At 43.0% G+C, this 22,222-nt stretch overlaps 1 protein-coding gene across 18 annotated transcripts in view; it reads left to right on the forward strand.

Moving 5' to 3' along the window:
- The window catches only part of LOC134436989 (ankyrin-2-like), a 302,705-nt gene that overhangs the window by 248,166 nt on the left and 32,317 nt on the right, over positions 1 to 22,222 (forward strand). For 9 of the 18 annotated variants that reach the window (XM_063186396.1, XM_063186395.1, XM_063186404.1 and 6 more), the window contains 15 exons: positions 514 to 579; positions 4,404 to 4,545; positions 6,199 to 6,210; positions 6,350 to 6,437; positions 6,993 to 7,096; positions 7,893 to 7,928; positions 10,436 to 10,660; positions 13,330 to 13,484; positions 17,537 to 17,748; positions 18,187 to 18,391; positions 18,579 to 18,675; positions 19,297 to 19,525; positions 19,984 to 20,109; positions 20,404 to 20,526; positions 22,197 to 22,218. In XM_063186396.1, the coding sequence (XP_063042466.1) occupies positions 514 to 579; positions 4,404 to 4,545; positions 6,199 to 6,210; positions 6,350 to 6,437; positions 6,993 to 7,096; positions 7,893 to 7,928; positions 10,436 to 10,660; positions 13,330 to 13,484; positions 17,537 to 17,748; positions 18,187 to 18,391; positions 18,579 to 18,675; positions 19,297 to 19,525; positions 19,984 to 20,109; positions 20,404 to 20,526; positions 22,197 to 22,218 (1,842 nt within the window). The remainder of the gene's footprint in view (positions 1 to 513; positions 580 to 4,403; positions 4,546 to 6,198; positions 6,211 to 6,349; positions 6,438 to 6,992; positions 7,097 to 7,892; positions 7,929 to 10,435; positions 10,661 to 13,329; positions 13,485 to 17,536; positions 17,749 to 18,186; positions 18,392 to 18,578; positions 18,676 to 19,296; positions 19,526 to 19,983; positions 20,110 to 20,403; positions 20,527 to 22,196; positions 22,219 to 22,222) is intronic. The other 9 variants (XM_063186397.1, XM_063186401.1, XM_063186399.1 and 6 more) reach the window with 3 other exon arrangements.

Genomic DNA, 22,222 nt, shown 5'->3' on the forward strand with positions numbered 1-22,222 from the left:
TCGCTTTTCCATTTTCCCTTCTTGTCAATGTCTGTTATGAGACTATTAGCATAAGATCGAACTCTCTGTGAATGCTTTGGAGGGATGTGGCCCACTGAAGTTTAAGTGATCAAAAATCACACACATATACATTTTCGTTTGCTCTGACGTCGTGGCGGGCCAAATGTTTGCCATGCCCGGGCCGGATATGGCCTGCGGGCCTTTTTTTGGAGACCAAGGGTTAAAGAAGTCTTTTCGATAAAAAGGCAAACATGAGAGGGGCTGTTGAGGTCCTATTGCTTACACCTGCCGCACCCTCAACAACCACAGTAGAGTACAGCCTAGCTATGCAATTTAGACAGACTATTCAATGAACAATGGTGTGAAAATCTACACAAGCTAGTTTACATTACATGATATTACATTACATTGCATTTGGCAGACGCTTTTAACTGTAGTTCTGCAAGTTGTAGTAGTACTGTATTACCATGTCAGTGAGATGTCAGTGCGCTGACACTCCCTGTCACCCCATAGCTACAGTGGAGCTCAGGTTTATACCTGATGATGAGCTCTTCTCTGACGACTCCATGGATCTGGAAGGTACACACAATGGCAATGGAGTGGTGTGTCATGCACGGAGCACTTGAGTTTTTGTGTGTTTGTAACACACTGTGTGTGTGTGTGTGTGTGTGTGTGTGTGTGTGTGTGTGTGTGTGTGTGTGTGTGTGTGTGTGTGTGCGTGCGTGCGTGCGTGCGTGCGTGCGTGCGAGTTTGTGCACAAATGCTACGTGCGCATTGTACATTCATCCGCACGTCTATGTGTGTGTGTGTGTGTGTGTGTGTGTGTGTGTGTGTGTGTGTGTGTGTGTGTGTGTGTGTGTGTGTGTGTGTGTGTGTCTGTGTCTGTGCCTGTGTCTGTGTGTCTGTCTGTCTGTTTATGTGTGTCTGTGTTTGCGTGTTTTTAAGCGCTTGTATTCTAGTCTCGCAGTAACCCACTGTTATCACTTCTGCTGTGTCTGTTGCTATGGAGATCTGACGGTGTAAGTAGGTGGAGTTGAGTTGCTGTTGCCGTAGCAACTGGAGGAAGTCTTGGGGTTGCTGGGAGTGGATTGCAGCACTTGATGAGAGTGTGGCTCTTGGATAACAACAACTGCATGAGTTTGGCTTTGAGTGAAGATGTGAAACTAGCATTCCTTGTACTGTGTGGATTTCGTTTCTCAAATTCACTGTGACTAACACAGTCCTGCAAGATACGTTGCATTTAGCAGATTATTTTTTTATCCAAAGTCACTTATAAAGAGGGCATGCACATAGCAAGTACAGAGTGTGGGATGAATGAATGAATTCATTAATTCATTTTGTTGTAAAAAACATTGTATAGCAACAGAAACCATACATTAAAAGAAAGAAATAGACGGACAGACATAAAAAGACTGAAGGCTTATTTCCATTGTGGTCCTTTATACTACAGAGTACAGCAGCAAGCCAGTAAACAAGTAAAGCAGAGCAAAAGATACATGGTAAAATGTTAAAGACATCATTGTGTGAATCTTACACTTATCATTGTCAATGCAATGCAACATGTTGGTATTGCTGGTGATTTGAAGGAAAACATACTCCTGCCATGACTGGTGTTCACTGCATCTCTTCAAAAGGTTCATAATGAGACTCAACATATTCAATTCAGAGTGTCATTATTACTCAAGCTAAGCCATCGTCATTGGTTGTTTTGGAACATCCAGTACCAAGGAGAAACGCTTTGAGGAGAACCTTCCCCTGTGATAGGTTAAGCTTATATATGGAATGCTATTTAGATTGCTATCAGGGTGTTGTGAAGATGCAGTTGGTTTTCGTGTCAGCATTGCCTGTGAGGTGTTTTCTGTTTTCCATTAGGCATCAGAGAAAATGTTGACTTTCTGTTTTGAGTGTTACTACCTGTTTATTAGTGCAGTAGGAGGAGCTGCTTAGCTAGTTATTTTCAGTTTTCTGAATAGATTCTACATCTGACTACAACACAATGTATACATTTTTCTATCTATTTCTACAGTATGTATGTATTTATTTATTTGTGTAAATATAGCCTACAGTGGTAGTCTAAGTACTAATTGAATAAACCTTACAGTACATATACATTGTAGTAATACTGTTCTTCTCCAGTATTTTCGCCAGCTTTGTTGAACAGAAATCAGGGAGAATTTTTTTTCTTTGAGGAATTTTTTGTTCAGTCCAGTACATTTTTGAATGGAAGGAAACTTCTATATGAGGCTATGTATATGAACCAGATGCAGTTGAAAAATGAACGTCCTCCACTTGGGCTTGTGGCCTTACGTTTTGCTGATGCCCCGCTTCCGTGGAGAAAACAATTAAGTTTCCCCACTATCAGCCTGGCCAAAACATTTTTTGGGGGGACTAATCTTCATTTACCATCCTGTTTGAAAATGAGAAAATGTCTTTACAACTGAGCTTTTGCGAGATATTGAAATATAATGTTGTTGTCAGTGATTCATGACGTGTCAACGATTCACAACGCACCCTATGTGTGCATTTCACTGCTCTTGCCTGGCTCACTAGAGCATTGTTTCCCAACCAGGGGTACGTGTACCACTAGGGGTACGCGAGCACACTGCAGGGGGTACTTGGAAAAATGTAATTTCAACAAATGTATGTAGCTTAGTTTCATTGACATGGAGAAAGCGATACAGAATTGACTCGGGGGTACTCATGGCACAATGAAAATGCTTAGGGGGTGCACAAAACAAAAAAGGTTGGGAAACACTGCACAGCTCTGCACACTGCCAGCTCTGCTTACTAGCCCCAGCAGTAGTAGTACCACTGCTGCCCCCTGCTGTGCAAAAATGGCAACAGCTGCGATAGTGTGCAGTGCTCACACAATGTCATGCAGTCTGTAAGCTTTGAGACTTGCTCAGCACAAACTGAGCACTCACATAGGCCTACACAAATGCTGACCACATGCATGCACACACACGGACACACACGGACACACACACACACACACACACACACACACACACACACACACACACACACACACACACACACACACACACACACACACACACACACACACAGACACACACACACACACACACACACACACACACACACACACACACACAGGCCTACACAAATGCTGACCACACGGACACACACACACACACACACACACACACACACACACACACACACACACACACACACACACACACACACACACACACACACACACACACACACACACACACACACACACACACACACACACACACACATAATGTAGAGGGAGAGGAGCTATGTTTTCGTGCAGTGTGTTTTACTGAGAGAGCAACACCCAAGGAAAAAAAAGTGCTTTTGCCTCGTCAGTGAATCCTTTGCAAATCCTTTGTGTATGAATGCGTGTGTGGATGACTTTTTTCAGAACTGTGAGCTAATATCTCTGTGTGTGTGTGTGTGTGTGTGTGTGTGTGTGTGTGTGTGTGTGTGTCTGTGTGTGTGTGTGTGTGTGTGTGTGTGTGTGTGTGTGTGTGTGTGTGTGTGTGTGTGTGTGTGTGTGTGTGTGTGTGTGTGTGTGTGAGTGCTGATGTGTGTGTGTGTGTGTGTGTGGTGTATGTTCGGTGTGTGTGTGTGTGGTGTATGTTCACTGTGTGTGTGTGTGTGTGTGTGTGTGTGTGTGTGTGTGTGTGTGTGTGTGCGTGCGTGCGTGTGTGTGTGCGTGTTATGAATGAGCATGTAGGCCTCTTTGAAAGCTCTTGCCTTATTCAGTAGGCTCCATCTAGAACAGTGTTTCCCAATCAGGGGTACCTGTACCACTAGGGGTCTGTGAGCACACTGCAGGGGGTACTTGGAAATGTTCTATTTGTATAACAAATGTATGGAGCAGCCACATCAGGACAGAGAAAATTATATAGAACATGGATTAGGGGGTACTCATGGCACAACTAAGAGGCTTAAAGTGATACTATCCCATTTTTGGAAATAAGCTTATTTTACACATTCCCTTGAGTTAAATAGTACGGCTTTACCATTCTCTTGTACTTTCAACCATTCTCTGAGTACGGCAATACAAATTTTACATCCATGCTAGCAGTTAACTTTGAGTCCTATGAGACCAGCTGGCGGCTAGCTGGTCTCATAGGAGTCCATGTTAACTGCTAGCTTGGAGGTAAAATTTGTACTGCCGTACTCAGAGAACGGTTGAAAGTACAGGAGAAGGCTAAAGTACAGGAGAAAAGTACAGGAGAAGGCTACTATTTAACTCAAGGGAAGGTGTAAAATAAGCGTATTTCCAAAAATGGGACAGTATCCCTTTAAGGGGTACACAAGACAAAAAACGTTGGGAAACACTGATCTAAAAGACTTCCACCAACCTCCACCTGACTCTCTCCCCCTCTCTTCCCCCACCCCAGGTGACGACACCATGACTGGGGATGGAGGAGAGTACCTGAGGGCAGAGGACCTGCGGGAGCTCGGGGACGACTCCCTACCTGGACACTACCTGGATGGCATGAACTACCTGCGCTACAGCATGGAGGGGGGGCGATCGGAAAGGTACCGTATAGACAAGTGATCACCAACCAGTGGTGTGTGTAGCACACAGGATATGCAAGCACAATGTGGGGGCTACAGGGGAAATGTAGACCACCAAAACTATGTGCAGTATTGGAGTCGTAGGTGGGGTGGGGGGGTGGAACTACGGACGTTGCAGCATGGAGAGAGGCTGATCAGAAAGGTACCACCCAAACTCCCCCACCTAAAACATAGGTGCGAGATATGCTTGCTGCAGAATACGTGTGCACATGCACTTTTCATTCATGAACGCATTGCCATGCATATGTTATGTCATACATGTGTTTCGCGCGCGGTTGGACATCTGACACAAGGTACACAGATGTGTGCACGCACGTGCAATATTGACACGGCCACGATAGGCAATGTCCAAAACTTCCATGCTGAGCTCACAGAGTCCAACAATGTGGATGAAAGCCCCAATTACCGCTTGATCGCACACGGTTGCGCCCATAAATAAAGTTTCACAGAGAGCATATCTGGGACCATAAGCATTAAATGCTGAAGTGTTAATTCAGCTGTTGGATAGTAGGACCAAATGCATTTCAGGGTTTCCTTCAGCACTTTACATATAAGGCAGCCACCTTGACAACAACCACCTACAACCTTGACTAGATCCCCAGAAAAGATAATGATTTGGTATGGTGGATGTCTTATAATTTCTAAAGTTGCATTACGAAATGTCGTTCCGTTTACGAAACGAAAGTTCGGGAGAAGCGTAATGAAATTTGACAGGTCTAAATTAACACCTGCTCTGTATTTCCTGCTCGTCTGTCATTTGTCCAGTTCCTTGCGCGCTAGTACAGGCACGCCTACCTATCCACCTGAATCTCATCCCCTTCAATTATCAACGCTGTATTTATTCCCCACTCACCTGCTCCTATTCAGAAACTTACTTTCTCGCTCGCACCCTCCATCCACCCCTGTCGCCCCCCATCTCCATCTTCTCGACCGTTTTATCCGGGAGTCCGCCCTCACACCTCCTCGGTTCCGTTCGCTCTCCCAATAACCGGCCAGGGGGTGTCCGCTCAGACCTCGCACATATTTCGTGGGCGCGGGTATTGTCCGAGCTCTCAGTTGGAGCCCCATACTCCCGAGCCCACACATCAGATTTTATCTATCAGGTTTCGGGCTCGGCAGTAATTTCAGCACCATGGCCAGCGACCTTGCCCAACACGCAAATTTTTGCTATTCGCTTTTTCCTCGAAGTGTAGTGGTCCAGCGACCCCATAAAGCACTTTTCACGACTTCTGGAGTGCAGTGGTCCAGCGACCCCGTTAAGCACTTTCATGATCGCTTCGCCGCGCGGACGATCACGAGAAGCCCGTTCTCCAGCGAGAACGAAGATGTATGCATACATAGGCTACTGAATTCTAATTTCAGATAGCGCACTTATGAAAACTGGATAAGCTATGCATTTCTGGGGGTTTTCATACCACGTTTCATATGAAACTGCACAACATGGCCTTTGGAAGTCACATGTCTCTGACATTGACATCAGCTTACCCTCCACCACCCTGACTAACAGGTGTTTTGCAGGAAACACAGCAATCTGTAAAAGTGTTAATATTGACTCTTCTTGTCTTTTCTTGTTTTTTTACTTATGGTTGCTGATCATCGACATTTCAACCACAGCCACTGGCAAAGGTATGTCAAAATGAATCATGTAGTACGTACATATGATAACATATGATAATAATCATAGTGAATATATCTTCACATCGATTTAAAGTACGTATAAAGTGCAATATTTCTGTGATTACTCATGTAAATGTTGTTTTCCCAGTACTGACAGGTCTTACACGCCAAGTCACCATAGTTACTACTCCCCTAAGCATGATGCCATGATGGACGACACTCTGACTAGTCACCAGGTGTGTAGACCACTGCACATCACACTACTGTGTCACTATGTTTCATGGATAAGATTTGATAACAACTTTCAGATGAGTACAAGTACAGTCTTCCTGCGCTAGCAAGCTAGGTATTGATATGAAATTGGGCTATGCTATCACTTCCACAGTTATCTTTTATAGGACTATTGTTACTGTGTTTTACTGTGTGCGTTGTACTGTGTGTGTGTGTGTGTGTGTGTGTGTGTGTGTGTGTGTGTGTGTGTGTGTGTGTGTGTGTGTGTGTGTGTGCGTGTGTGCGTGTGTGCGTGCGTGTGTTTCTTTCTCACATAGTAACACATAATGCCAAATGAACACATAGTGCTTTGTTGGTTTTACCTCATTATTAACAATGAGTACACAAGTTGTGACCTATTAAGCCACTCATCTTCTTGTAAAGGTAAGATGCCTTAACGTTAATGGGCACATCATGTTTAAAGCACTTCAGCGTGCTTTGCATTTGAAGTCTTGATCAGGAATTGAACAGAAGTGTAACCAGTGTTGAGTCCCTTATGTGTCTTCCTTGATATGTGTCAGGTGTCATCTCTGGGTCGTAGCAGTGAGAAGGATGCATACCGGCTGAGCTGGGGCAATGATAACCTGGACAACGTGGCCCTCTCCTCCAGCCCTGTCCACTCCGGGTTGGTACTCACCTCTGTGCTATGGATCGTGTTTTAGTTTTAGCTTTCTTTTTCTACTGTAGTCTTTTTCTAGATATATGTCTTTTACTCTCTGATCAGTCAGCAAGGCAGTGGAGGTTGTTAAAGTTGTCTGTCACACACACAAAGATAAACACACGCACGCACACACACACACGCGCGCGCACACGCATGCGCGCACACACGCACGCACACACACACACACACACACACACACACACACACACACACACACACACACACACACACACACACACACACACACACACACACACGTAAACAATCTGACACAATTCGCCATAATGTAGTCAGAATGTATACTTATAACATAATTAACATAGCCACACTGCTTTCTGCAGTTTCGTGTCAGTGATAATACATGCTTGTGCTGATTTGGATACATATACCTAACTGCTGTAATGTGAATGCAGAGTTGGTATGCTGAGAACAGTAATGGGTGCTTTGCAACCATCTTTTTATTATATAGTGTTTGTCTTCCAGTCACTTAGCTTCTATCTTGTCTATCTTCTATATTGTCTATCTTTTATCTATCAGTCTAGCTGTTTGATCTATCTTTACTATCTATCACTGTTTTTACTCTTGCGCTCCTCTCTCTGTTTTCTGTCTTTCTATCTATCTGCGCTTCTCCCTGTTCTTTCTTTCTTTCTTTCTTTCTTTCTTTCTTTCTTTCTTTCTTTCTTTCTTTCTTTCTTTCTTTCTTTCTTTGTCTTTCTTTCTTCCTGTCTCTGGGGTGGTGTTTTCCTCTCTCTCTTTATAGCCGTTCCACCCCGTGCCATGATCATGACAGCAGCAGGTGACACCACTGCACTTTTGAACGTTGTCCTTGCTTTCACCTGTGAACTTTGACCCCTTTCCCTCAGCCTCAGTGTGTCCTCCTGTTGCACATGACCTGTGGCCAGCTCTTTCTCTCTCTCTCCTCTGTGCCTGTGTACCTTGTAGCTTTGCGTGTCTCAAGAATGACTCTGGGGTCCAAACCTAAATAGAGACGGATAAAACTTTTTTAATTAGGGTTGTTGATATTCCAAAGTTTTGATTTACATGGTCCACATGACGTTTTGTGATGGTTGAATGAGTAGGCCTGATTGAATTTCGAACGAAATGCATAACAACAATGAAACATTTTGGCCATTGAAGACATACAGTATAGTTGTAGAGCAAATAGCATACTACATGCCATGTAGCGTATATGTGCTGTCACACCACAACCCCAGTGTTATTCAGAGGTATTCCAAGTGAACTCTTCACCCATGCTATTTTTTGAATGTGTTGTGTTGGAGTCACTTGTCGTCCTGTTTTGTTGTATCACCACCACTAACCCAGGTGCTGCCTATGGTTTGGCTGTTACTTTCCCTTACATGTGTTGTAGGCCTACATTATACAGTTGTATTACCAGAAAGCACAAGCATGAATCAGAATACAAAATATGCTTGCACTGTTGGCATATCTGTTGGCATATCTAATGACCATCAGTTTGCCATCTACGTAGCCTTTGTGTACCTGTGCATGATAAATTAATACTAATTCAAGGGTTATTTTCAAGAGAAACGTATAAAGATGATCTTTAAACACTTTTTGCAAAATGTACACCAGCTACGCAATAACGTTCATAGTGGAGTATACTTGATATTAGCTAGTTGAATTCCAGAGAGACCTACTTAGAGTATTCCAAGAAAAAAATGTCAATTGATAAACCTGGATAAATGAACAGGAAGTGGTCAACCTGCTAATAGATTAGCTATCGGTATCGTTCAATTAAGAAAATGAGGAATCTATTAGATGATTTACTACCTCATCACGGTTAACTTAACCTGGATTACTACTCAGGTGGGTTCGCGCAGTAACCCCAAGTAAATGTTCTGTAATCCCATGTATGGTTCTATTTTGATGTTGTTGTGTTGTTTACCCACCTTTACCAAAGTGCAAGGCGGAGCTTTGTTGTCCATACAGTATGCTGTCCTTTTGCCCATAACACGTTGCATTGAGAATGTGGTGCTGTGCTGTGCTGTGCTGTGTGCCCTTGTCCATTGTGCATGTTGTTCCTCAGGAGTGTTGCTCTACTACATGCCAATCCCTCACATCCGTATCCACGTGATCCATGTCTGCCTGTGTTTGCTTAAGAGTGTTATGCACTAAGCACTATGTTGACACTTGCTATGAAGCTTGTATCATGAAATTATGTACCATTGTAGACACATCCAAAACGCCTGCATGAAGCTCAATGAATGGTTGAAAGAAAGTACCGGTATGTGGTATTCATAGCGCTTACACCTAACCATGAGTGCACACAGGGATAGAACCAGCTTTTTTTTAAAGTCGTTATGAATGTGCTTTCAGATCAACATGATCTCGAACGAATTGCGTCTCATTTCTCACGCAAATCAAAAACTGAAATTGTGTCGCATTTAAGACGCATTGTTTTTGACACACATGCGCAGTGGTCATACAGCTGTCCGTGACAGGTTAGGTTTAGGGAAAGTTTTGGTCAGGGCACAAATTTAAAACTCAGAAACTTGGCATTACTGACAGGTTAGGTTTAGGGATGGTTTTGGGAAGGGCACAGTTGTAAAACTATGAAACATTGCATTACTGACAGGTTAGGTTTAGGGATGGTTTTGGGAAGGGCACAGCTAGACCAATCAGAAGTTACCTATGTGCTCTAGACAGCAGGGAACGCGTCGGAATATGTACGCAATCTTGGATGTTGGTTTGCGTGAGAAATGAGACGCAATTTTTCGAGATCAGGCTCTTCAGATGATGCAATGGTGTATGATACAATCTTTATAGAAAGGGTTACCAATGCTTCGGATGTTCCAAACAGTTATCAAAATATAGTCAACTTTATTGAAAGCTCAGCAAATATGTTGAACATTGCATTGTTTTCCATTGCTTGTTAGTGTGATGCTATTTATTTGATATCTTGGACATTTGGATCTTCCAATGAGAGCACATCCATGCAGTATCAATCCATATCTACCGGTACAAGGCTTGATTCTTTGATTTTCTTCGACTGTTTTAATGAAAGAAAATGTATGCATCCTCCATATTCATTGTACTTTGCATCATACTGTCTGTGTTTTTGTATCCCTACAAATCTAATTTATGAAAGACAACAGATATGTACTCCACATACAGTCATTTTCTTTTGTAATATTTATTACCCCTGACTAGATCTCATGATGCTCATTATGAAATATGACTCTTAATAACATTTCTTCTTGGTCCTCCCTCCATCTCCATCTCCATCTCCATCTCCATCTCCATCTCCATCTCCATCTCCATCTACGCCACATACAATAACAGCTTCCTGGTCAGCTTCATGGTGGACGCCAGGGGCGGAGCCATGCGGGGCTGCCGCCACAATGGCCTGCGCATCATCATCCCGCCCAAGAAGTGCAGCGCGCCCACGCGCGTCACCTGCCGCCTGGTGAAACGCCACCGCCTGGCCACCATGCCGCCCATGGTGGAGGGAGAGGGCCTGGCCAGCCGCCTCATCGAGGTGGGGCCCTCGGGGGCACAGTTCCTTGGGTAAGACTGGCACTTTTGAACAACCCTTTAGCTGTAAAACAATGTGGTGACATTTTATATAAGGGATGCTTGAAAATATTATAAAGACTTAGTCCCTCTCACTGGTTATTATGCAGGTCTTTGGGTAAGAGTGGCACTTTTGAACAACCTTTTAGTTTTGTAAAAAAAAAAGATTTTTTTTCACAAACCCTTCAAGTTGGCAAGTGTGTTGTGCAGTATATGATTCAGTAGGGTTGCAGATCAGGAAGCTATAAAATAAAAGTCCTTCTCACTGGCTATTATGCAGTTCTTTGAACAACCTTTTAGCTGTGTAAAAAAATTTTGAGGTTTTTTCACAAACACTTCAAGCTGGCATGTGTGTTGTATATGATTCAGTAGAGTTGCAGATCAGGAAGCTATCAAATAAAACTCCTTCTCACTGGCTATTATGCAGTTCTTTGAGTAAGACTGGCACATTTCAACAACATTTTTTGCTGACTGACTGCAGTTGGGATATGTGTTTAGCAGCCTCTGGTGGCCAAATCATAAATGTTCATTATTTTCTATCAATACATGGTGCAATACTACAGCATGTGTAAGGCGCCAAGGAAAAATAATCAAAACTTAAAATGTGCACGATATAGTGACTGAGAGTACATTTTTATGAACAGGCACAAACTGACCAGGTGTGACTTTTCAATTATGTTCTTTGCACTGCATGTGTGAGATGATGTTTGATTCACATTGTTCAGGACTATATCACCATTTATTGAGAAATATCTGCAATATAAAAAACATAAAAATAGAGAAATAAACTTCATAAATACTTGGAGAATCATGAATGCAATCGAGAGCCCACAATAGAACTGTTGATTTGACGAGGCTTTCAGTCGGTATCAGTGATGCAATCGTAAGAGAATTATGTTGTCCTGATATAGTGAGATGAGAAATGTGTCTTATCGCCAATTAACTTCAAAGTTGACTGATGACTGTGTGCTTGCTTGACCCTATAGCGCTTCCATAAGCATTTCAATTGGCTACTAACACTAACCTGATTGAAGCTATCTACTAATTGCTCTTTTGGAGAATCAATGTCAACATTTTCAATCTTTATGTTCCTCTCTTCTTCTGCTATGCTCATATTAACACAGATTTTTAAACTATTTTCAGGTTTTTATTTTTCTGGGAGGATTTTATTTGGTTTTTATTTTGTATGTGCAGAGTAGTAATGTTTCTATAGTGCTACTCATTTGTAAAGAGGAATCTCAAAGCTTCTTTTGAGATGTTTCCTGATTGGTTTGAAGAATCGATCTTGTCTGACAAATCAGTTCAGAACATTCAATTCTGAACTTCTGAACAAGGAATCCATCCTAACGTTCCATATTTATGTGCTTTGCTAATGAGCAATCATTGGAAATTCATCGTAGCCTCTTAGTGCAGATGGGGTCCCCGGCGGGCCTATTCACTATTTTCTGAAAATACTATATACTATTTGCTGAAAATAACTACATCATAACAACATTGCTATGACAATACTAAGAGCCTGAAGTAACAGATAAAGACATAGCCATTACAATTTTGGTGATCGTAAGGTTATAACATAGGCTATGCACTAAGGGGTTAAGCCCAGTAAGTAGACAAATTGCCATGACGCTGTGTGCCTTTCACAGAAAGGTCACACGAAAACAGACAAAAAAACAGGTAGCCATCATTGTATGTACGTATGAACTATGTTCTTTTCTTCCTCCTGCTGCTATCTTGGACTGACCGTGTTGCAGTAAACTGCATTTGCCCACTGCTCCTCCCCCACTCAATGAGGGGGAGAGTTTGGTTAGCCGCATCCTTCAGCTCGGCCCTCCCGGAACAAAATTCCTTGGGTAGGAGAGACGCACACGTTCTGTAAAACCAAACCCATGGATGCTTCGTCCCCCCCCCTTTTTCTGCGCCATCCCCTTTTAGCGTCTTTTCCCCCAGCTCTCCACGTACATTGAATGTGATTCAGTGTGTTTGTGTGCTCGGTTTACTTGTGCCCGTTTTTTGGTTTTGTTTTGTTTTGTTTTGCTATTGCTAGTATTGTTAACATTGCTTTTGCGATTTGCTTTCTCCCAGTTATGATTATCCTCATGCTTCCGTAGTTGGCCGTGTGTGTTTAGTGCTGTGATGCCATTTTTATATTTTCAACGTGTTGTATTCATTTTTGGTTTTGTGTTAATTTTAAGTTAGCATGTTTTGCCTTCGCTGTTATTATGCTGTAGTGAAGTGTTCCATCTTACCATGGTGTTGTGAAACCTATAGTGTTATAGGTGCCATGGTTATATGTTTCCCGCTCACACACACACACACACACACACACACACACACACACACACACACACACACACACACACACACACACACACACACACACACACACACACACACACACACACACACACACACACACACACATACACGCACGCACACGCACACAATACACAAAGCACACCAAAAACATGACATTATATGTGATTCATTTCGTTACAGTTATCCAAAACAACTCACGAAACGTAAAACATTGGAGACACACAAGAAAAAGCATAACCATATCCCCTAACCACTGTAAACCTGACAAAAAACACATCTACATTTCCATATTTTCTTGCTACTACATTGTTCCTCGTCATCCTCCAACTGGTCTATTCACCCTGCAGGCCAGTCATAGTGGAGATCCCGCACTTTGCGGCGCTGCGGGGGAAGGAGCGGGAGCTGGTGATCCTTAGGAGTGAGACGGGGGAGAGCTGGAAGGAGCACCACTGCGAATACAGCGAGGAGGAGCTTAACCAGATACTCAACGGCATGGACGAGGGTATGGCCATGACATTACAATACGTAAATTTAGAGATGCTCTGATCAGCTTTTTAAAAATATATATTATTTATGATAGTACAGTGAAGATGGCGACAGGAAGCGAGTGGGGAGAGAGATACGGGGAAGGTCCGGCAAAGGACACGGGTCGGGCATCGAACCCGGGCCGGCCCCATAGTAGACGAGTACCCTACCGCTAGGCCACAGCAGGGCCAGATCAGCTTTTTTTTGACCTGATCACCGATTGCCGATCACCAAAATCATGATCTAACAATTACCACTGATCACAGAAAAAATGTGAATCTTTTTAAGTTTAGAGGGTTTTTTTTATCTTTTTAAAGAGACTATTAGTAGCTAATTATCTATATTATCTAACTATCCATATTTCTGAATTGAAGTACACTGTAAAAAATGTCTGTTGAAATTACGGCAAAAAAGTGTCAAATTGCAACAGTCAGCGACCGTAAAATGTAAAACAGTTTATCTCTGTACTAAATATGGCAAGCCACTATTTAGTCAAAAAGCGCTACATAACTTTATTTTTGACAGGTGTCATATGTAGAAAATACTGGACTGTTCTCTGTAAACGAAGATATTGGAAAATACCGTTAAGTGAGATGAAGTAGTCAAGAAACGGTACATAACTTTATTTTTCACTGGTGTCAATATGTAGAAAATACTGAACTGTTCACTGAAAAGAAAATATTGGAAAATACCGTTAAGTGAAGATGAAGTAGTCAAGAAACGGTACATGACTTTATTTTTCACTGGTGTACACATATGCATGGGCGCAGATAGCGGGGGGGACGGGGGGGACATGACGTACCCAGATTTTCATTCACCTAGATCCGTCCCCCTCACCTTTTTGGAGAAAATATCTGATTTCTGACTTTGCATTTTGCAATGTGTGAAATAGCGCCTCCCTGGACCATTCACTTTCATATGTGGCAAAAAAACGGTATTACACCATATATATAAATCTATTTTTTGATTGGCTAACAGCCACTGAAGTCCCAGATTTGAAGCGCTGGCTTTATGAAGGAAGTGGAGCGAAGAGCAGACGTCATATTTACATTACATTTTTGGCTCAGACCAGTTGCTTGCTTTTATAATTAAAGTTAATCTCGAGGATAGTCCCATTCTTGCTAGCTATGATGTGGATTACAAAAACTGTGGAACGTGAATGATGATGGTGGAAACGCATGGATTAAAAATTGGGATAAATAGTTCTACTGCGGTCAAGACAACTTTTAAGGTAAGGTCAATAATAGGTTCATGTCCGCTGTGACGCTGTTTGTAGCCTAGTTGCTGATGTTAATTGTTCAGAAGGGCTTTTTGGTCTCTTTGTCGCCTGTTTTCGAGTGAAAAGACATCTTTGTTGGGCCATGCCATGACAGCTGTCAATCAAGTAGGCTAGCCTAACGCAGGTAGCTGTCGTGTTCACTGTCCCTGGTCTGTCAACGTCTGACTTCATTATTTTTTTTAAGGAGCTCCTTTTTGGAATGATGACTGCGGTGGTGTTAATCTGTTGGACGCATTTACTGTGAATTGTTGTTAAGCGGTACTACAACGCAAACGTGTGGCTTGTAGCGGTGGAGTGTAGATGCAATTGAAACGCAGCGTGGTAGAAAAATGACTGAGTAGAACTAGTAGCAAGGATGTTGTCTTAAGAGCTCAAGATCACCATTTAAATGCGCCGCTTTTATCAAAAATGTCTAATCTGAAGGAGACCCCAACATCACACGTCCCAAAACCGCGCCTGGATTGAAGTTGTGTTTTACATGCAATAGGCCTACCACCGCGAGACTGGTCGTCTTAAAATGTCTACAGTACTAAATCACACACTGTTGCATAGCCTGCTGTAGGCCTACATTAGTAGTACAACGTGAAATTTGTTGACACAGTTGTCCTGTTTAAAGGTTGAATTGGTTGGGAAAGTACTGTAGCACTTGCTGATGGGATGGGAGAGAAGCGCGCGCAGGGGCGGGTGAGTCTTGGTGGGAGGGAGACTCGTGCACATTCTGAGTAGAATTTGTAAAGCTGGAGCGGTTCTAACATTTGTATAAAAAAAAAAAACAAGATTTAAAAAAATGTTAATGTAGTAGTCCTACTGAAGTAAATAAAATGATTTAGCGGAAGATGAATAGGGCACTAACAATAAAAAAAATGATATTCAGTGTAGGCCTAGCTATAATAATACCCCCCCCACCCCCCAGTCTGACGGACGGTTGTGAAAATGTCACCCCCAGTTTTTAAAAGCTATCTGCGCCCATGCACATATGTACACAGCAAATTTGCCAGAGTTCGATTGATCAGAGTTAGACTGGTGTTCAGCCAAAATCTAAACATCAAGAGTTGCAGCAACACTACAGAGTGTTATTTGACTCCTCTGGATCCGAGTTGTTGAGCTAAGAGAGCTAGAGAGTTAATGTTTAACTCCCTTGAGAGTTATGAAAAACATGCCTCCCCAATTTTCAAATGTTTTGGCAACATGAGCAGCCATTTTTGTTGAGTCCCCTATAAGTGAACCAAACTCAATCCTCTGTTAGTGAACCAAATTGTGAACCAACAGACAAAGAACTCTGTTCTGCTTTTCTTCACATTGTGTATACTACAAAAAGTAGGTGCTCTTTCTGGTCGTGTTGCTGTCCTCTTTTAGTCCAATAGATCTCTTGTGATTGCACTTGGTCCAGGTGTAACTTGTCAAACCACTGATAGGCTGGTTGTAACAGGCAGAGTTTGATGTCAACACGCTATTTGATTAGTAGCCATCAATGAGTATTAACTTAGAGTACAACCCTCTGCATGTGTTGTAGTTCATCCTGCGAAAAATTCTCCACCGCAATATTTTTTTTCCCTTATTGGACTTTGAGGCTTTGCCATCAGAGTTTTCGATTGAGAGGCAACAGTTTGCACATTTTGCAGTAATTCACTGTAACTTATTATTTATCTGGTAACAGCCTACAGTTTAGCCTCATTTAATGTGTAAAATATACCTATAGGCTAGTATAATCTGAAAAAGTCTACCTGGGACAGTAATCCCTTGAGCTCTTAGAAGTAGCCCAGTCTATTTGAAACTGTCATTCTACCCCATCCAAATCAATCTATCAATCAATTCCTGACCTCACCTGAGTGCTAAGGGCCGTCATGCAATGATTAACTTACTGCCTGCACCTGCCAAATGCTTCATCACTCGGGTCACATGGTTCACTTGAACATGTATTTAAACAGGGACTGTTGCATTGTACAGTCCCTGGTACAGTCACTGGTTGCTAGCTAGCTAGCTGGCTGGCTGGCTGGCTGTAAGGCCGGCTGGCCGGCTGCTGGCCTGCCCTCACCAGCAGGTCACGTTGTAAGGGTGGCTGCATGGTGGCTTGCTAACTAGCTTGTTTGTTAGCTTGCTTGCCCCGCTAGCTTTGGCCTTCATTTTCCTTAAGGTTATTTTCAGGCCTTTTTTAAATAAAGAATGGATTTGCATACCCTTCATTGATCTAGACTGGTCCACCTGCCTGCACTAGACAATCTGGCAATTGGGCATTTATTTAGGTATCTAATTAAGTTGATGTTTATTGGACTCCAATGAGTAGAATCAGTCTAATCAGTTGCCCATGATTGCAACTCTATAATTGGACTCACCTGAGTATAATCAGTCCAATCAGTTGTCTGATTGTAACTCTATAATTGAACTCACCTGAATATAATCTGTCCAATCTGTTTTGGCAACCACCGTAAAATGTAAAAAAAAATAATACCGTTATTTATTTAACGGTAGGCTTTGGCAACCACTGCTGCCATAATCTTACCGTAAAATGTAAAAAGGAAATATACCGTTATTTGTTTAAAGGTAGGCTTTGGCAACCACTGCTGCCAGCAATGTACCGTAAAAACAACAGTTATTTTTTTACTGTGTAGAACAGTCATAATCATAATTGCATTGAGCTACACTTAGCTAACGCTTCTTTTTTTAGAACTTTTTAATACATGTTTCACTTTAAATGTGTCTATCTGTTTGTCTGTCTGTCCATGTCTGTGTTCCTGTGACCCCTTTTTCAGAACTCGACCCCCCCGAGGAGTTGGAGAGGAAGCGCGTCTGCCGCATCATCACCAGGGATTTCCCACAATACTTTGCGGTGGTGTCCCGCATCAAGCAGGACAACAACCTGATCGGCCCGGAGGGGGGCATCCTGAGCAGCACGGTGGTGACACAGGTGCAGGCCGTCTTCCCAGAGGGCGCCCTCACCAAGAGGATCCGTGTCAGCCTACAGGTGATTTGTGTTTTTTTTTTTTTTTCTGCTGAGATGGACTTCCACATTTGCGAAAGGCAGTGAACAGGGACAGTGAACCCCCTAGCCTGTTTCTTACCAGACCACATGAATTACTTTGGAAATTCATTTTTGGTCTGGATTCTTGATGACCTTGAGTGCTTTGGTGGGAGGAGTTAACTCAGCTCTGGTTTGAAATGAGTGGACCAATCGCTGACGTTGACGTTCCTGACATACATTATTCTGTTATTTGCTCAAGTGCGTTCGCATAATTGCCCAATTTGGCCGTCCTTCTGGTGGATGACTAAAACATCCCCAGAAAAGGGTAATCAGACCATTTGTGAATTATGAGTCCTGCTCTGGTTGCACCGGATTGTTAGTTTAGAAGCGCGGAGTGCATATCTCCTTTGTTTAACAAATGGACATTGTTTGTGTTACCAGGCCCAGCCAATGCACGAGGAGACAGTTCGTAAGATCCTGGGGAACAAGGCTACCTTCAGTCCCATTGTCACACTAGAACCCAGACGCCGGAAGTTCCACAAACCCATCACCATGACGATCCCCATTCCCAAGAGTTCCACTGACCCAGTGCTGAACGGCTTTGGAGGGGACACGCCCACTCTGAGACTCTTGTGCAGTATAACGGGTGAGTTTATGGAGTGGTTCATAGGGGTAACACACGCATTTACACACCCACACAAAAGTCACGTCATGAACAATTTACTGTATAATGGACAAGCCTGCAAACACAACGCATGCGTAAGCACACACAAACACAGATACAGACATCGTTATAATATCTAGAATTGGTCGTGTCGTCTTCTCTGTGACAGGAGGGACCACACCTGCGCAGTGGGAGGACATCACTGGAACCACACCGCTAACATTTGTCAACGACTGTGTCTCCTTTACCACAAACGTCTCAGCCAGGTAAACCCACCCACCTGTAATAATCTACCTGCCATGACTACTGAATGTGTCATACACTATAAAGAATTAATGATTTAGTGAAGACTGTTGGCAGAAAAGGACTTAATTAGGGGTCTTACACACCAAGGCGGTAAAGCGTCGCGGAACAGCCGCGTTTTTTACCGGCGTCTGTGAAAATACATTGAAACCTATCTGTCCTTACACACCAACCGGCGGTAGTCGGGCGTCAGCGGCGCGGGAGCCGGCTCCGCGCCGCACTGCATTTGGAAAATAGAACTCGAGCGTATTTTTCACGCCGGCGACCGGCGGTGTCTCATTCAAATGAATGGCAAAGTAGCATGCTAGCTTTAGCTGTGGGGAGGGTTTTGAACAGGACTGGCCGCGCACGCCGACGCTGTCAGTGTGAAAGGCAGAGAAAAACACGCCGTTCGAAACTAAGCAGAAAGACCGCGTTCGTCCCGTGCCGGTTCCGTTCCGCCTTGGTATGTTTTGGCCCTTAGGCTTTACTATGGACCACCAAAAACAGGTCATGAAGAGGACAAATGTCTGGCCAACAAAGTGTGTGACCTTGTAAAGTAAATCGTCTAACAGCGATTTATCCTCGTTTCCCTCTCTCATCAGGTTCTGGTTGATAGACTGCCGGCAGGCGCAGGAATCGGTGAACTTCTCCTCGCAGGTGTACCGGGAGATCATATGCGTGCCCTACATGGCCAAGTTCGTCATCTTCGCCAAGACGCACGACCCCATAGAGGCGCGCCTACGCTGCTTCTGCATGACGGACGACAAGATTGACAAGACGCTGGAGCAGCAGGAGAACTTCGTGGAGGTGGCCCGCAGCAGAGACGTGGAGGTGGGTGTCGTGTCGTGGCATCTGCAACAAGTGAATGGTGCTACTGACAGAAGGGGTCATTTGTCGGGCATGTACAGTATTCTCAACAGCGCATCATAGTATTTCATCTATGAAAAATGTGGTGGTGATAACACATGCAGTGTGCTTGTTCGGACTATGGTATATAATTGGATTGGCCAAATGACTCATATGCTCCAACTCCAACAACTTCTATATATTTTTTTACATAATTACATAAATAATACATAACAGATTTTTATATTATTTTTTTATATTTTATATATATGTGTATTCCAAACCCTATATGCACTGGCTTACACTAAAGGGAGGGACAGATCGATAAACCACTTGTTTTCGAAGGCACCATCCAATATCTGATTAAAAAAAAAGAAAGTGTAATTTGCCATCTTGAACCCCTGACAAGAACTTCATGAAATTGTGCACGTTGCCCTCTACAGGTCCTTGAGGGGAAGCCCATCTATGCAGACTGCTTTGGAAACCTGGTTCCCCTGACCAAGAGTGGCCAGCACCACCTCTTCAGCTTCTACGCCTTCAAGGAGAACAGGCTAGCCCTCTTCATCAAAGTATGTGGATTTGTCAGACTGTGCATGCTATTGGTATTTTCTTTCTGTATTTCCCATACGAGATTCCTATTTCCTCTCTGTGTTTATGTCTGTCTGTCTGCCTATCTCTCTGTATCTCTCTCTCTCTTTCTTTCTCTCATCATTCAGACTGTAAAATTGTATTCACCGTTAAAAGATAATGACAATGAAAACATCCTTCTACCTTTTGACACCTTATTTCATTGTCAACTGTGAAATATTAAAATGAACTAGCACCCCTTATCTCATCTTAAACTGTGTGGTGTTTTTTCTTAGATCCGTGATAACACGCAAGAACCATGTGGAAGACTATCGTTTATGAAAGAACCACGGACGTACAGAAGTCTCGCCCACACCGCCATATGCAATCTCAATATCTCCCTCCCCACGTACTCCAAGGTAACAACCAAAAAACATGCAGAGTCTGAAAATCTCTTTTGACTGGAAAATGCTGATTGTTACAGATGGGCTTAGGAATTGATCATACTAAGTGCTGCACATTGATTGAAAGTGACACCCCAAGATACCTGGAAATATACTGGTTTACCATCTACCCTCGAGTTTAATAATTGAGTTTAAACTTTCACCAGTTCTCTGGTTCACCAATTCTTCACATTGTTCCTTGACAACTTGTTATCCCCAAGCTATAGCATGTGTCAATGAACCTAATGTGTCCAGCCAGCAGCTAGCTGGATCCATTGGGTTCAATGAAAACATGCTAGCTGGGAACGAGGAGTGATATCACCAGACTCAAGGGGAGTTGGCAAATATGCATATGTTTCTTTAAGTGTTAAAGGCATTTTAATTCTGTTTTTATGAGCTGTATTTTTTATCTCCTGCATGCAACTTTTCCAGTTAACCATAATGCCTTACCTTGAGTTATTTGCATGGTCTAGGAACAGAATGTTCTTATGCAAAAGCTGTTGGCATTTCAAGGAGTATAAACTGGAAAGATACAGGTGGCAAACTTTTTGGAGTGGAAAATTCCATAGACTCTCCCCACTCAGAAGATTTCCAAAGGTATTGCTCCCATACTCTGACTGTCTGACATAGCATTTACCTATTTTGAGATATACAATAGGGTATTACCAATAGATAATGTGCATCAATAACAAATGGCAGAACTCTGTGGAGCTTTGGAAATTGCCTTTGTTATGTAGGCCTACCTCCCTGGCTCCACCATCTTAACACATTATTGAACATGTGTCATATCTACAGGCCTACAGTATATCTACACCATGCTAATGGTATTTCCGTACAGGGTATAGGCTTTAATTAGTTTGCCAGCTGTATCGAACTCATTGCTCCCTTCTCCTCTGCCTGGCCCTGCCTTATTGGCTGGCTCCTGACTTGCTCCGTTGCCTTGGTAACTGCTTTGCCTGCTCTTTGTCTTTCCCATTCTTTCTTTACTGTGTCCATCTATCTCTGTCTCTTTCTATTTCTGTCTCCCTCTCTTTTCTCTGTTGGGTCTCCCTCTATCGTTCTCTCTTTCTCTCTTCTTCTTCTATGTCTTGCTCTTTTTCTCTTGCTGCTTCTTGCTTCTCAAAGGAATCAGATTCTGACCAAGAGCCTGAGGAGGAGGTAAAGCGCGCCTCTTATACCTGTCCCCCTCTAACAGAAGTCCCTCTGCTTTTCAGTTCCTACCCCCCTCCCTCCCTCCGCTCAGAGCTCAGAGCACTGGCTGGCTCCTGAGGCTGCCCTTCTTAGTTTTTTTGTTGTTTGTTTGTTTCCTGACATTGATTCAGTCTGTGAATTCAATGGTTGTGCACAGTGTGAAAGCATTATAGCTGGCTAAAGGATGTACGTTTACTCCTTGTTCAGTGCCAAAGCTGAACTTGGTAGGCCTTTACATACATTAATACATGTATGTAAATGCTGTCTTTGTAGGACTTTGAAAAACAAGTAGTATTTTCAGTACAATTCCTAAACCAAATAGACCGTATGTAATGTCCATTAGAATGAATCTCCTCGTTTGATTGATGGTTTTGTGTTTTCTGCCATTACCTTGTGTCACTTATAATAACAGAACTTTTAACACTGTGTCCAAATCTTGTCCTTTCCTTTTACAGACCAACCGATTGCAAGGAAAATGTAA

The sequence above is a fragment of the Engraulis encrasicolus genome, chromosome 21 (genome assembly GCF_034702125.1).
Source record: "Engraulis encrasicolus isolate BLACKSEA-1 chromosome 21, IST_EnEncr_1.0, whole genome shotgun sequence".
Classification (NCBI taxonomy): Eukaryota; Metazoa; Chordata; class Actinopteri; order Clupeiformes; family Engraulidae; genus Engraulis; species Engraulis encrasicolus.